General features: G+C 42.2%; 1 protein-coding gene across 2 annotated transcripts in view; it reads right to left on the bottom strand.

Moving 5' to 3' along the window:
• GUCY1A1 (guanylate cyclase 1 soluble subunit alpha 1) overlaps positions 1-15,127 on the bottom strand; it is a 109,715-nt gene that overhangs the window by 67,258 nt on the left and 27,330 nt on the right. For both annotated transcript variants that reach the window (XM_040418578.1, XM_040418579.1), the window contains exon 2: positions 6,052-6,119. In XM_040418578.1, coding sequence (XP_040274512.1) covers positions 6,052-6,119 — 68 coding nt within the window. The remainder of the gene's footprint in view (positions 1-6,051; positions 6,120-15,127) is intronic.

Raw genomic sequence — 15,127 nt, 5'->3', positions numbered from 1 at the left:
TATCTTTTTTTCTCAGATCTTGCTGCTTGGCCCTCAGCTTAGATGTGATCTAGGACTACAGTGTAGCTGCGGTGCCTACAGGGAGTCTGAGGTAGTCTGGGTCACACCCTCTGTTTCATCAATGGATCACACTGCTGTCCTCTCCCCTCTTGTCCTGTAGCCCTGCCTCCTCCGACTAGCTTCTGTGTATAAGCATCTATCACAGGCTCAACAGAGAGATTGCATGGAGAGCTGATTTATATTACAGCAAGGACAGAAGGATTATAGAGAACAGATTACTAAACGATCATTGAGAAAAGATTAACAGCTAACTGATGCACACATATTGAGGAGAATGACTCTTAGTAATGAGAAGCCTGGTGTATTGCTATAATTAGGCTCCTGAAGACTTAGCATTAAAGTGGTTGTCCGCTTTTTATTATTGATTACCTATCAGGATAGATCATCAATATCAGATCGGCGGGGGTGAACAGCTGTTTGAAGAGAAGGCAGCAATCATACCAACTCTACCTTCTCTGCTCTGTTTACCTCCTTGTCGCAGCAGTTGCAGAGGTGAGCAGATGTAATTACAAGTATGACGTCCCCATTCACTTCTATGTTCAAGTGAATACTGAAGAGCTGTCCCATGTAATTTCATGTTCCTATTTAAATAAAATTCTATGAAACACCTGTGAGGACAAAGTGCTAACTACATGCCTCGAAAAATCCATAGAGGGCTATCACTTTCAAAATGGATTCACTTTTTGCGGGTATACTGGTACCTCAGGGTCTCTTGAAATGCAACATGGTACCAAAAAACATTCCAGTGAAGTCTTCCCTCCGAAAGCAATATGTCACTCCTACCCTTCTGAGCCCTCACGTGTGCTCATACAGCGGTTTATGACCACATATGGGGTGTTGCTATATTCAGGTGAAAATGGGTAAGAAATTGTGGGGTGCTTTTTCTCCTATTACCCTTTGTGAAAATGAAAGAATTGGAGCTAAATTAACATTTTATTGCCCATAAAATTTAATATTTAATTTCATGGCCAAGTGTTTCTAAATTCTGTGACATGCCAGTTGAGTCATAGAACTCACAAAATGGGGTAACTTTTGGGAAGTTTCCACTGTAGGGGTATCTCATGGTCTCCTCTATTATGACATGGCGCCCAAAAACCTCAAAACGATATGGTGCTCCTTCCCTTCTGAGCCCTCCCATGCCCTCCAGCAACTAATGACCACATATGTTTTTTTTTTTTGTAAACTTCAGAGTCAGGGGTATAAATATTGAGGTTTGTTTTACTGTTAAGGCCTCTTTCACACTTGCGTTGTCCGGATCCGTCGTGCACTCCATTTGCCGGAAGTGCACACCGGATCCGTAACACCGCAAGTGAACTGAAAGCATTTGAAGACGGATCCGTCTTCAAAATGCGTTCAGTGTTACTATGGCACCCAGCACGCTATTAAAGTCCTGGTTGCCATAGTAGTAGTGGGGAGCGGGGGAGCAGTATACTTACAGTCCGTGCGGCTCCCGGGGCGCTCCAGAATGACGTCAGAGCGCCCCATGCGCATGGATGACGTGATCCATGCGACACGTCATCCATGCGCGTGGGGCGCCCTGACGTCACTCTGGAGCGCCCCGGGAGCCGCACGGACTGTAAGTATACTGCTCCCCCGCTCCCCACTACACCTTACAATGGCAAACAGGACTTTAGCGTCCTGGAAGCCATGGTAACCATTCAGAAAAAGCTAAACGTAATGCGCCAAAACGACGTTTAGCTTAAGGCCGGATCCGGATTAATGCCTTTCAATGGGCATTAATTCCGGATCCGGCCTTGCGGCAAGTGTTCAGGATTTTTGACCGGAGCAAAAAGCGCAGCATGCTGCGGTATTTTCTCCGGCCAAAAAATGTTCCGGTCTTGAACTGATGCATCCTGAACGGATTTCTCTCCATTCAGAATGCATGGGGATAATCCTGATCAGGATTCTTCCGGCATAGAGCCCCGACGACGGAACTCTATGCCGGAACACAACAACGCAAGTGTGAAAGAGGCCTAACCCTTACTGTGTTACAGAAAAAGTGGATTAAACCGGAAAAGCTACAAAATAAAATTACATTTTAAAATGTCACCTCCATTTTACTTTAATTCCTGTGGAACACATAAAGGGTTAACAAGGTGTGTAAAATGAGTTGTGAATAATTTGAGGGGTGTAGTTTCTAAAATGGGATCATTTATGTTTTTTTTTAATCATTTTAGCAGCTATATGCCTATACAAGTGTGCAATGGGCCCTGAAATATTTGAAAATAAAATATGTGCCCTGAGAGAAACTGGGGGCACCTTTCCTTTTGGGCCCTGCCATATGTCCCAACAAAGGACTAGGGCCACAACGGGAATATTTCGGAAAATGGGAGAAGTAGGGTGATAAAATATGGGGTGCATTTCTTCATTTTTATAAGCAATGTGTAAAAAATCTGTCATTAAAAAGGACACATTTGTAGAAAAAATTACATTTTTATTTTTTCACTTGCTTCTTTAATTTCTACCCAAAAAAATAAATACTCACTACAGCCTTAGGCCTCTTGCAAAACGGCCATATGTCCTCCGAGATATACGGTCCGTGAGCGGGCCATATGTATTGTGCGCACGATGAGTATGTTAAGGCCCCTTTCACACGGGCGAGTATTCCGCGCGGGTGCAATGCGGGAGGTGAACGCATTACACCCGCACTGAATCCTGACCCATTCATTTCTATGGGGCTGTGCACACGAGCGGTGATTTTCACGCATCACTTGTGCGTTGCGTGAAAATCGCAGCATGCTCCTCTTTGTGCGTTTTTCACGTAACGCAGGCCCCATAGAAATGAATGGGGTTGCGTGAAAATCGCAAGCATCCGCAAGTAAGTGCGGATGCGGTGTGATTTTCATGCACGGTTGCTAGGTGACTATCGGGATGTGGACCCAATCATTATTATTTTCCCTTATAACATGGTTATAAAGGGAAAATAATTGCATTCTGAATACAGAATGCATAGTACAATAGGGCTGGAGGGGTTAAAAAAAATATATAATAATTTAACTCACCTTAATCCACTTGTTCGCGCAGCCGCCATCTCTTCTGTCTTCTGTGAGGAATAGGACCTTTGATGACGTCACTACGTTCATCACATGGTCCGTCACATGATCTATCACCATAGTGATAGGTCCTATTCCTCACAGAACAAAACAGAAGAGATGCCGGCTGCGCAAACAAGTGGATTAAGGTGAGTTAAATTATAATTATTATTTTTTTAACCCCTCCAGCCCTATTGTGCTTTGCATTCTGTATTCAGAATACTATTATTTTCCCTTATAACCATGTTATAGGTGGAAATAATACAATCTACACTATAACTAACCCAAACCTGAACTTCTGTGAAGAAGTTCGGGTCTGGGTACCACAGTCAGTTTTTTATCACGTGCGTGCAAAACACATTGCACCCGCGCGATAAAAACTGAACATCGGAACGCAATCGCAGTCAAAACTGACTGCAATTGCTTTCCTACTCGCGCGGGTTTGCCGCAATGCACCGGGACGCATCCGGATCTAATCCGGACACGCTCGTCTGCAAGGGGCCTTAGGGTTCTAGTATTCAAAATGTTGTCACTTTGGTGATTTTCAATCATTCTGGTGCAGGAGAACATACTGTATTTTAAAATTTTAAAAATTTTGTTAAAAGTAAAAAAAAATTGTAAGCCTTCTAAACTGTTCAAAAATGTAAAACGTTTTTCAACAGTGCATCTAAAATAAAGTAAACATATGGAAATATATATCTGATAATATTTTTGCATAGTATGTACCGTATGTAGATACGTGACATATTGCAGTTAAAGATAAGAAAAATGCATTTAAAAAAATCACTATCAATTTTCGTGTTTTTAGTAAATAATGCAAATTGTATTGGTCTAATTAGTCTAATAAAGTACAATATGTGAGGGAAAAACTACCGGTATGTCAGAATTGGATGTGCAATACATTTAATTGCGTTTTCAGGCGTGGTCATCATTGGTGTGGTGTGTATAGGGAGAAAAAAACTCTCCATCTAGCTAAATTCCAATGCAGATATATATATATATATATATATATATATATATATTAGAGATATTTCTTTCTAATGGATGTTCCAAGTACAACTTAGGCCTCATGCACACGACCGTTGTTCTGGTCTGCATCCGAGCCTCAGTTTTTGTGGCTCAGATGTAGACCCATTCGCTTTAATGGGGCCGCAAAAGATGCAGACAGCACTCCGTGTGCTGTCCGCATCCGTTGCTCAGTTTCGTGGTCCGTAAAAAAATTACAACATGTCCTATTCTTGTCCGTTTTGCGGACAAGAATAGGCATTTCTACAATGGGCCCCCCGTTCTGTTCCGCAAATTGCGGAAGGCACACGGGCGGCTTCCGTTTTTTGCGAATCCAAGGTTTGCGGACTGCAAAAAAAACGAAACGGTCGTGTGCATGAGGCCTAAGGGACATACACTCCTATTATTTTTCTTGCAAAGTATGATTGTTATTAGATATTCATTCACACTCCTGTAATTCATCTGTAAGTTTTTTTTTATTGAAAAAAAGAGTGTCAATATATTTAAGTGACTTTTTTTATGCACATGGCTTTTTTTTCAATAAGTAGCTTGTTTTAAAGAAGCTGTACAGGTACTGTTTTTAGCCAACAGAAGTCAATGGGTTGAATTTAAAACGCATGTTTCGTATTTGTCTAGTTTATGTACACACATTTGTTCATCAGTATCTCAGCAACATTAGAAAGGCAATAAAACAGCTGAAAATCTTTTAAAATAAATAAACAAAAATGGGTAAAATAAACTGGCAATTTATAGCAAAATAAAAAAAAAATGGATACGACACAGAACCAAGAAACAAATCGTAAAATGAATTCCATTTGTATCTGAACTGCATTTTTATACACACGTTTAAGGGAGTACTTATGCATGCAGATCTGGGAAGAGTTCCTTAATTCTATCAGCTATCTTAAGGTGGTTGTGCAAGAATGGGGGAGATTATGGCAAACTCCCCCACTTGGCTGGACCTGTAAATGAAAGATTACTTACATGCTTCCTGGAGTTGGCTCCCAGCTCCTTCTCCTCCGTGCACGAGATGCTCCACTGGGCTTCCTTGCTGTAAATATCTGATTTGATATCGCTGCAGGCAATCCCTGGCCGAGGTGGTGACCAGCTTCCCTTCCGTCATGACAAATGGTCACATGAAGCAAAGGGATCCAGTCTTCGTCGTGGGCAGTGATCGGCTCCGATGATATCAGATGTTTACAATGAAGGACCCCAGCAGAGCATCAGAGGAGAAGGAGCTGGGAGGCAGCGCCAGGAAGCAGGTAAGTCATCTTCCTTTTACAGGTTAGGCTTAGGCGGGGTTTGCCTAAACCCTCCCATTCTTGCAAAACCCCCAATCAACATTTTGCATCAGTTTCTCCTGGCACCTTTACCTCATATGTGTGATAACTTCAAAGATGTGGCGTTGTGAACACTGGTGCGAACCCGCAGGCAGATTGCCAGAAACCAGGACTGCTGGGCTTTTTAATTTTGTGAAATATCACGTTCAACAGTATGTGCAGTATATGAAAAACTCACACATTAGATATACACTTCGCACAGAGAGGTCAAGTAAAAGAGGGATTCATTTTTTGCATGCCACAACAAACCCTTTGATACTGTTCCAACACATAACATGCCATCACGTAGATGATTATTCATTTCATTAGATCCACAATAATGCCTTTAGAGCATGTGAATGGTTGAAGCAGCTGCAAAATATTGCAAGCACTCACCATGCCGGCCGCTTTTTAATGTGATTAGTTTTAGCTCAGATGGTTCTGAAAGACAGGTCATTATTTGGAGAATTAAGAGGACTTTTACAGGACTATTTATATCCTGACTGTCTACAACTAAAAAGCTAGGGAACAGAAGGCGCACGGGGAAGGTCTGAACTCTGCGGCCTGAAATGCCTTCATTGCCAAAATGAAATCAATCTAGGCCACAGCCATAAGGAGGAGTAATTGTAGCTTACCTGTTGGTCGGGTACTTTGCCTTCAGTCTTGAAACTGTTCTCTGAAGAGCAAGATCCAGCCTTTCAAACTGCAAAACAGGCATTAGTGCCGATAAGTGATATCATCAATGACACGCTGGAAAGTTATTTTTGGCTTTTTTTTATTAGCACAAATTAGGGTGGGTTTACATCACGTTTTTGTCATTCATTTGACATACACAAAAAATGTATACATTAACCCCTTCCCAACATGTCAGGCCTTTAAAGATGGTGCCCGCTCCAGAGCGGAGTCAGCGCCATAGCAGCCGGTTTCTTGCCGTTTCAATTATTGTGATCGGGGGTAATGGCGACCACAGGCAATTACCCCTTCAAATGCCGTGGTCAAATATGACCACGGCTTGTAAGGGGGCTAAAACGCGGAAGCGAGTGTTTGTGTTTCAGGCGCACTTTCCCCCGGCAGGGATCGGGAAAATAATGAGCCAAAGCCTGTACTACGCTTACAGGCTGATTATTAGTATATCCCAGTTCAGGCCAGCAAGTGGCAGCACTGAATCGGTATATAGCGATTTCTGTACAGAACAATGGAGCAAATTCCATTATCCTGTACAAGTTGCAATCTGATAGTTACAAGTTATTATCCACTTGGGCACCTGGCAAAACGTTTAAAAAAAGTTTTGAAAAATATAAAAAAAAATTAAAATATATAAAATTTCAAATCACCCTCTTTCCCCAAAATCAAAATAAATAAACAATTTAAAAAATAACATCATGGGCATTACTGAGGGCAAAAACACCTGTACTATTAAAATAAAAATAAAAAAGTTATTCCATACGGTGAATGGAATACAATTTGACAAAATAAAGCAGCGCTCACCTGTGTGCACAATTTACGAAGCACGGACACGTCCAGAACAAACACGAACAAACTTGAAGAAAAAAGATGAAGTCCAGCTTCTAAAACGTTGTATTTTATTTTCTGCGGTTTAAAACTTTTTTCCAAAATCAAACAAAATAAAATGCAACGTTTTAAAAGCTGGACTTCCTCTCTTTTCTATATGTTGAATGGAGTGACAGAAAAAATAAATAAAGATGGCCAATTCACAGTTTTTTCATCACTATATCTCCCAAAAAAAGTTTAGATTTTTATTTTCAGTATTAAAACTCAAGAAAAACTATACATATGTGGTATCACCGGATTCCTACTGACCTGGAGAAGTCAGTTTTACCGCACAGTGAACGCCGTAAAAAAAACTCGTTAAACTTTAGCGGAATTGCATTTTTTGTTTCCAATTCCATCCTACACTGCGTGCAGAATTATTAGGCAAATGAGTATTTTGACCACATCATCCTCTTTATGCATGTTGTCTTACTCCAAGCTGTATAGGCTCGAAAGCCTACTACCAATTAAGCATATTAGGTGATGTGCATCTCTGTAATGAGAAGGGGTGTGGTCTAATGACATCAACACCCTATATTAGGTGTGCATAATTATTAGGCAACTTCCTTTCCTTTGGCAAAATGGGTCAAAAGAAGGACTTGACAGGCTCAGAAAAGTCAAAAATAGTGAGATATCTTGCAGAGGGATGCAGCACTCTTAAAATTGCAAAGCTTCTGAAGCGTGATCATCGAACAATCAAGCGTTTCATTCAAAATAGTCAACAGGGTCACAAGAAGCATGTGGAAAAACCAAGGCGCAAAATAACTGCCCATGAAATGAGAAAAGTCAAGCGGGCAGCTGCCAAGATGCCACTTGCCACCAGTTTGGACATATTTCAGAGCTGCAACATCACTGGAGTGCCCAAAAGCACAAGGTGTGCAATACTCAGAGACATGGCCAAGGTAAGAAAGGCTGAAAGACGACCACCACTGAACAAGACACACAAGCTGAAACGTCAAGACTGGGCCAAGAAATATCTCAAGACTGATTTTTCTAAGGTTTTATGGACTGATGAAATGAGAGTGAGTCTTGATGGGCCAGATGGATGGGCCCGTGGCTGGATTGGTAAAGGGCAGAAAGCTCCAGTCCGACTCAGACGCCAGCAAGGTGGAGGTGGAGTACTGGTTTGGGCTGGTATCATCAAAGATGAGCTTGTGGGGCCTTTTCGGGTTGAGGATGGAGTCAAGCTCAACTCCCAGTCCTACTGCCAGTTTCTGGAAGACACCTTCTTCAAGCAGTGGTACAGGAAGAAGTCTGCATTCTTCAAGAAAAACATGATTTTCATGCAGGACAATGCTCCATCACACGTGTCCAAGTACTCCACAGCGTGGCTGGCAAGAAAGGGTATAAAAGAAGAAAATCTAATGACATGGCCTCCTTGTTCACCTGATCTGAACCCCATTGAGAACCTGTGGTCCATCATCAAATGTGAGATTTACAAGGAGGGAAAACAGTACACCTCTCTGAACAGTGTCTGGGAGGCTGTGGTTGCTGCTGCACGCAATGTTGATGGTGAACAGATCAAAACACTGACAGAATCCATGGATGGCAGGCTTTTGAGTGTCCTTGCAAAGAAAGGTGGCTATATTGGTCACTGATTTGTTTTTGTTTTGTTTTTGAATGTCAGAAATGTATATTTGTGAATGTTGAGATGTTATATTGGTTTCACTGGTAAAAATAAATAATTGAAATGGGTATATATTTGTTTTTTGTTAAGTTGCCTAATAATTATGCACAGTAATAGTCACCTGCACACACAGATATCCCCCTAAAATAGCTAAAACTAAAAACTACTTCCAAAAATATTCAGCTTTGATATTAATGAGTTTTTTGGGTTCATTGAGAACATGGTTGTTGTTCAATAATAAAATTAATCCTCAAAAATACAACTTGCCTAATAATTCTGCACTCCCTGTATTTGGATTTTTTTTCCCACTTTCCACTACATCATATGTAATATAAAATGGTGGCATTAGCAAGTACAACTTGTCCTGCAAAAAAGAGCCCTCATAAGGCTAGGTGAATGGAAAAAAAAAAAGTTATGGCTCTGGGAGGGCAGAGATCGAAAAAGGAAAATGCAAAAATTTAAAAATCGCCACATCAGGAAAGGATTAACGGATGCCTCAGACTGGTGCCATACTGTGGCATCCATCACCATAGAGTTCCATTTTTAAGACAAAGATATACGTTAATGTATGCGTTTTTTTGCAGGATTCTGCAGGATGGGAAAGTGTAGTGTACCACGCCTTTCCATCCTGCAAAGTAAAGCAATAAAACGCATACATTAGCTAATACATTTTTTTTACAATGGAACTCTACGGTGACGGATGCCACAGTATGACATCAGTCTGAGGCATCCGTTAACAAATACGCTTTTTGTGTTTGTTAAACGTATGACATAAACACGATTAAACTCACCCTTATTGTCTTAATAACATAAGCTGTTTCCTATTATTAGTAACAATTTAATGTATTTCTTACTGCACAACACACAACTATTCAGTTTATTACTCTTTACATTACAAAATGAGAACTTGTTCTGATGAAACATGGAGGTTGTCATGGCTGATATTTGATACAATATGCCCGAGTATATCTACTAGAGAATTTGGAATTTGTTAGGGTGGCACTTGTCAAGGCGATCTCTGTAAGACGGGTTCCTAATACTAAATTCTACCTGTTATGTGCCATGATGGCTACCATGCACTTCAGCGAGTGTAGGTTCCACATGCATGCTGGGCCTGCTTCAATTTCTGTCATTTTTGGTGCCAAAATGGCTTCCATTATATCCAAGGAATGCAGGTACCAACATGCATGCAGGGCCCACTCCACACCACTCCTGGTGCCAAATGGCCACCAAAGTCTGCAATGAGAGTCCACAAACTATCTCTCTCCTGGTGCCAAATGGCTTCCAGTGAGTGAGGGAGAGCACGCCAAGCTATATACTCACACTAATTAAAATCAGCCTATGGGTCAGTGCTGCGCAAATGTTTTAGACAGGAATTGAAAAAATACTCAAACTAAGGCCTCTTTCACATGGCCGTTTTTTTTTTCCGTTTTGCGGGCCGTTTTTTGCGGTCCGTATATGGAACCATTGATTTCAATGGTTCCGCAAAAAAAAAACGGAATGTACTCCGTATGCATTCCGTTTCCGTATTTCCGTTCCGTTTTAACATAGAACATGTCCTATATTTGGCCGCAAATCACGTTCCGTGGCTCCATTAAAGTCTATGGGTCCGCAAAAAAACGGAATGCATACGGTAGTGCATCCGTATGTCTTCCGTATCCGTTCCGTTTTTTGCGGATCCATCTATTGAAAATGTTATGCCCAGCCCAATTTTTTCTATGAAATTACTGTATACTGTATTTGCCATACGGAAAAACGGAACGGAAAAACTGAACGGAAACGGAAACACAACGGAAACAAAAAACGGAACAACGGATCCGTTTAAAACGGACCGCAAAACACTGAAAAAGACATACTGTCGTGTGAAAGAGGCCTAAGGCTACATGCACATGACCGTATGTGTTTTGCGGTCTGCAACTTGCAGATCTGTAAAAAAAAAAAAAAAAAAAAATCGGATGACATCCGTATGGCATCCTTTTTTTTTTGCAGATCCATTGTATATGCCTATCATTGTCTGCAAAACGGACAAGAATAGGACATGCTCTATTTTTTTTGCAGAATGGAACCATGGACAACGGACGCGGAAAACAAACGGTTGACTATCAGCATTTTTTAACAGCTCCATAGAAATAAATGGGTCCGCATCATATCCGCAAAAAAAACACGGAACGGACGCGGAAACAAAATACGTTCATGTGCATGTAGTCTAAGAATACTTTCTATAATAGAAGTGTTTAGGGTTGTTGCGGGTAATTAAATATCGATACCCAATCGATACTTTTGTCCCGGTATCGGTTCGGTACCGAGATTTGCCTTTTATCGATACTAGGCTGCGCTACTGCGCAGTCCAGTATCAGAGAACATGGAGCGCGCTGCTGTCAGTGCGCGCCATGTTCCCTCAGCAACACAGGGGAGAAGGAGTCTCTCGCTCCCTCCCCCTGTGCCGCCGCTGCCAATGAGGAGAGAAGGGCGGGCACACTGCGCTACCAATGAAAATTAACGTCTAAGGTCTCTTTCACACGAGCGTGGCGTGTGAGGGCCCAATAAGATGCGGGTGCGTTGAGGTAAAATGCACAATTTTTCCGCGCGAGTGCAAAGCGTTTTAATGCATTTTGCACGCGCGTGAGAAAAATCACCATGTTTGGTACCCAGACCCAAACCCGGACTTCATCATTGAAGTTCAGGTTTGGGTTAGGTTTGTGTAGATTTTATTATTTTCCCTTATAACATGGTTAATACAGAATTCTTAATACAGAATGCAAAGTAAATTAGGGATAGAGGGGTTAAAAAATAAAAAATAAAGTTAACTTACCTGCTCCATAGCTGCCGGTCTCTGTTCTATCTTCAGGACCTGGCAAAAGACCTGAGGTGATGTCACTGTGCTCATCACATGGTCCAATCACATGGTTCATCACCATGGTGAGGGACCATGTGATTGGACCATGTGATGTGCCGTCACCACAGGTCCTTAGCCGGCAGCTCAAAATTACAGAAGAAGACAGAGATCCGCAACTACGCGATCAAGTGGACTTGGTGAGTTAATTTTTTTATTTGTAACCCCTCCATCACTATTGCAATGCGTTCACATCACGCATTGCACCCGCGCGGAATACTCGCCCGTGTGAAAGGGGCCTAATACAGATACAGGAGGCGGGTGCGGCTGCAGAATCACGTAACCTGCACCCGACCTCTGTGACAGGGAGCTGGGTGTCGCACCTGTATCGCAGCGCCCTGTCATAGAGGTCGGGTGCCGGCTATGTGATTCTGCCGCCGCACCCACCACCTGTATCTGTATTAGATGTTAATTATCATTGGTGTCGCAGTGCGCCCTCCCTCCCCTCCCCAGTATTAAAAACATTGGTGTCGCAGTGCGCCCTCAACCCCCCTTCTAGTATTAGAGTAATTGGTGGCGCAGTGCGCCCTCAACCCCCCAGTATTAAAATCATTGGTGACACAGTGCGCCCCCACCCCCTCAACCCCCCAGTATTAAAATCATTGGTGGCAGTGGCCACAGGGTCCCCTCCCCTCCTCTTCATTAGTGGTACAGTGGCAGTTGTGATCGGAGCCCCAGCAGTGTAATCCTGGGGCTCCGATCGGTTACCATGGCAGCCAGGATGCTACTGAAGCCCTGGCTGCCAGGGTAATCTCCCTGCTGCTGTGTGCACAAAGCACAGGACAGCAGAGAGAGTGTAAGATCCTATTCACCCTAAGAGAGCTCTCTTAGGGTGAATAGGACAAGGGATTAAAAGATCCCAGGTTCTAGCCCCTAAGGGGGGAAATAGTTATTAAATAAAAAGTAAAAAAAAAAACACACACCAAAATATTAAGTATAAATCACCCCTTTTCCCAATTTTACATATAAAATATATAAACAAACAAATCACATATCGCCACGTCCGAAAAGTCGAAACTACTAAAATATTTTAAAAAATCTGAACGCCGTAACAGAAAAAAAATATAAAAAACTGCGTGTTTCCCCATTTTTTTTAGTCACCTTGTCCCCCAAAAAATAGAATAGAACTGTTCGATTATGGGCCGGACGTTCCATAAAATGCGGAATGCACGTGGCTTTTTTTGGCATTTTATTTTTTTGGAGTGGTATTGAGTATCGCAATACTTTTTTATGGTATCGAAACCGAATAAAAATTTTGGTATCGCAACAACCCTAGAAGTGTTAATAGTTTTTTAATAAACTAACAGTCAAAAGTGAATGCAAAAATGAGAAATCTAAATTAAAGAGGACCTTTCACCTGGAAAAACATTGTGAACTAAGTATGCTGCCATATAGAGCGGCGCCCGGGGATCTCACTGCACTTACTATTATCCCTGGGCGCCGCCCTGTTCTCCCGTTATGCCCTCCGGTATCTTCTCTCACTAAGTTATAGTAGGCAGTGTCTGCCCTTGTCCTGTGGGCGTCTCCTTCTCCTAGGCTGCAGCGCTAGCCAATCGCAGCGCACAGCTCACAGCCTGGGAGGTTTGCCTTCCTGATGGTATTGCATGATGGATAAGTATCCTGACCAAATCTCCAACTCCATTTACTTAAATGCAGCCCCAAACTTGCAAGGAACCCCCTCAAAGCTTCCCTGTTTCTTTTAAACACTCATTATTATACTGCTCGCCAGCCCTTCGATGAACAAATTGCATTTTGCTACAGTCAAATATTTAAAGTTTTAACTCATCAGTCCAGAGCACCTGCGGCCATTATTCCGGGCCACAGTTCCAATGTTTCTGTGCATAGTAGAGTCACTTGGCCTTGTTTCCATGGTGAAGGTTTGGCTTTTATGCCTCAATTCTTCCATGAAGACCACTTCTGCCCAGACTTCTCTGAACAGTAGATGGGCGCACCTGGGTCCCACGGGTTGTGCCAGTTCTCATCTGATGGCACTGCTGGACATAGTAACATAGTATATAAGGCCGAAAAAAGACATTTGTCCATCCAGTTCGGCCTGTTATCCTGCAAGTTGATCCAAAGGAAGGCAAAAAAAAACCTGTGAGGTAGAAGACAATTTTGCTTACTTTAGGGGAAAAAAATTCCTTCCCGACTCCAATCAGGCAATCAGAATAACTCCCTGGATCAACGACCCCTCTCTAGTAGCTATATCCTGTAATATTATTACACTCCAGAAATACATCCAGGCCCCTCTTGAATTCCTTTATTGTACTCACCATCACCACCTCCTCAGGCAGAGAGTTCCATAGTCTCACTGCTCTTACCGTAAAGAATCCTCTTCTATGTTTGTGTACAAACCTTCTTTCCTCCAGACGCAAAGGATGTCCCCTCGTCACAGTCCTGGGGATAAATAGATGATGGGATAGATCTCTGTACTGACCCGATATATTTATACATAGTAATTAGATCTCCCCTCAGTCGTCTTTTTTCTAAAGTGAATAACCCTAATTTTGATAATCTTTCAGGGTATTGTAGTTCCCCCATTCCCGTTATTACTTTAGTTGCCCTCCTCTGGACCCTCTCCAGCTCTGCTATGTCTGCCTTGTTTACAGGAGCCCAGAACTGTACACAGTACTCCATGTGTGGTCTGACTAGTGATTTGTAAAGTGGTAGCACTATGTTCTCATTACGGGCATTTATGCCCCTTTTGATGCAACCCATTATCTTATTGGCCTTGGCAGCAGCTACCTGGCACTGGTTTTTACAGCTTAATTTGCGGTTCACTAAAATTCCTAGGTCCTTTTTCATGTCAGTGTTACCAAGTGTTTTACCATTTAGTATGTACGGGTGACTTGCATTATTCCTTCCCATGTGCATAACTTTACATTTGTCAGTGTTAAACCTCATCTGCCACCTATCTGCCCAAGCCTCCAATCTATCCAGATCCTCTTCTGTGTCAATTACTTTACACAAGTTTAGTGTCATCTTCAAAAATTGATACTTTACTATGCAAGCCTTCTACAAGATCATTAATAAATATATTGAAGAGAATAGGGCCCAATACTGACCCCTGCGGTACCCCACTAGTGACAGTGACCCAATCTGAGTGTGTACCATTAATAACCACCCTCTGTTTTCTATCACTGAGCCAGTTACTTACTCACTTTTAATGGGGAATTAACTTTTACATTCTGCATTTCATCTGACAGTTTATTTTCTTCAGTGAATACAGTGGAGAAAAAAATATTTAATAGCTTTGCTTTCTCCTCAACGCTCTCTGCAACCTTCCCCCTCATTATTCTGTAAAGGGCCGACACCTTCAGATTTATACTTTTTACCATTTATATAATTGAAAAACATTTTAGGGTTTGTTTTGCTCTCGTTGGCAATTAAAGGAAACCTGTCACCAGGATTTTGTGCATAGAGCTGGGGACATGGGCTGCTAGATGGCCGCTAGCTCATCTGCAATACCCAGTCCCCACAGCTCTCTGCTCTTTTATTGTGTTAAAAAACCTTTTTGATCAATATGCAAATGACCTGATATGAGTCCTGTGTCCGGAGATGAGTCAAGCGGAAAGGAGCCCAGCACCGCCCCGCGTCCTCCGAATCTCCTCCTTTCTGGCTGACGTCACAGAGCTGGAGC

Source organism: Bufo bufo, chromosome 2 (assembly GCF_905171765.1).
Source record: "Bufo bufo chromosome 2, aBufBuf1.1, whole genome shotgun sequence".
Lineage (NCBI taxonomy): Eukaryota > Metazoa > Chordata > Amphibia > Anura > Bufonidae > Bufo > Bufo bufo.
The sequence above is the reverse complement of the archived record's forward strand: the minus strand, read 5'-3'. Positions and strand labels throughout refer to the sequence as shown.